Consider the following 1,533-nt stretch of genomic DNA (forward strand, 5'->3'; position numbering starts at 1 on the left):
TTGTGGAACCTAGAACGGTACTTGGCATAATTTAAGTGTTTAATAAATATTTGTTGAGTAAATGTAGACTTTCCCCCCAGGGCGTATCAACTTTCTAATAAAATGATCAGTTTAGGGTCAATTAGCAAGCGAACAGTAGTCTTCTCTACCTTGAAGACATTTGGATATACGGTTATAAAAAAGACAGTAGAAGGCCTAGCTTAGGTTGGAGTGTGGTAAGTTTTGAGGCAGTCCAGATGGGGACGCTACCAAAACGAAAAGATATTCCACCGTGGGTGAAAGCTCCCGAAGACTTGAAAGATCCCGAGGTGTTGCAGGTCCAGACGCAGCTCTTGGAAGCTATGTTTGGCCCAGCTGGATCTCGAATCCCGTACATCGAGCAAGTGAGCAAAGTCATGCTCGAGCTAAAGGTTCTGGAATCCTCGGACCTCACCGAGATCGTGGTTTATGGCTCTTACTTGTATAAGCTCAGGGCCAGGTGGATGCTCCAGTCCATGGCCGAATGGCACCGCCAGCGACAGGAACGAGGGATGCTCAAACTTGAGGATGCCATGAAAGCCCTAGAGCTAGGTCCTTGGATGAAGTGAAGCCAGTTTGCAACCAACGTACCTGGAATCAGGATTTAAAGAGTAAACTGTCTCCAGAGCTGGAATGGATGTGGTCTGGTTGAAATTCTCCTCCAGCCTGACAAGGAAAAACCAGCTGATTTTTGGGTCTCCACCTTTGTCTCTGAGTTCTAATGTGGCTCCCCCTCCCAGGTTTGCTAATTAAAATAAAATTTAAAAAAAAAAAAAAAAAAAAAAAGACAGTAGAGTTAGACCCGTCTTGGTTTGAATGCTGGTTCTGACTGTATGACTTTATACAAGTTACTGAAGGCCTTTCAATCTCTTTCCTCATGGGTAAGGTGAGGATAATATTCCTTACTTTGTAAGGTGTTATAAATATTGGAGTTAATGTACATGGGACAGAATAGATTTTTTCATAGTTTTTATTTTGTTTTGCTTTTCTCTCATGATTTTTTTATATTCTCCCACCTCAAACACATACACAAGAGGTCACTTCAGTTCTGTTCATAGCTTTGCTTTTCTTTCATTTTTGGTCACAGAGGTATTATCATTTTTGAAGCCTGGCTAATGCTTTTTAAGTTTTAATTCTTAAAAATTATGGTAAAATACATACATGTAACATAAAATTTACTACCCTAGCCATTTTTAATTGTACAGTTCAGTGGTATTAATTACATTTTCATTGTGCAGCTATTACTACCACCCATCTCCAGAACTATTCTCATTGTCCAAAACTGAACTCTGTACCCATTAAACAATAATTTCCCATTCCTCCCTCCCCAATCCCTGGAAACCACCATTCTACTTCCTGTGTCTATGAATTTGCCTATTACAAGTACTTCATACAAATGGAATCATACAGTACTTATACTTTTGTACCTGGTTTGTATTACCTAGCATTATGTCTTCAAGATTCATCCATGTTCCAACAGGAGTCGAATTTCCTTCCCTTTTAAGGCTGAATAAT

The 1,533-nt window shown here is 39.9% G+C and overlaps 1 protein-coding gene across 1 annotated transcript; it reads left to right on the plus strand.

Moving 5' to 3' along the window:
- The first annotated feature begins 213 nt into the window (after nt 1-213).
- Nucleotides 214-750, plus strand: LOC112821826 (developmental pluripotency-associated 5 protein). The gene has a single exon (XM_025869174.2). It carries the CDS (start codon nt 237-239, stop codon nt 585-587), a length of 351 nt encoding a protein of 116 aa, XP_025724959.1. The 5' UTR covers nt 214-236; the 3' UTR covers nt 588-750.
- Nucleotides 751-1,533: the final 783 nt, after the last annotated feature.

Source organism: Callorhinus ursinus, unplaced genomic scaffold (assembly GCF_003265705.2).
Source record: "Callorhinus ursinus isolate GAN/ISIS: 27379988/994484 unplaced genomic scaffold, GSC_fseal_2.0 scaffold8, whole genome shotgun sequence".
Taxonomy (NCBI): Eukaryota; Metazoa; Chordata; class Mammalia; order Carnivora; family Otariidae; genus Callorhinus; species Callorhinus ursinus.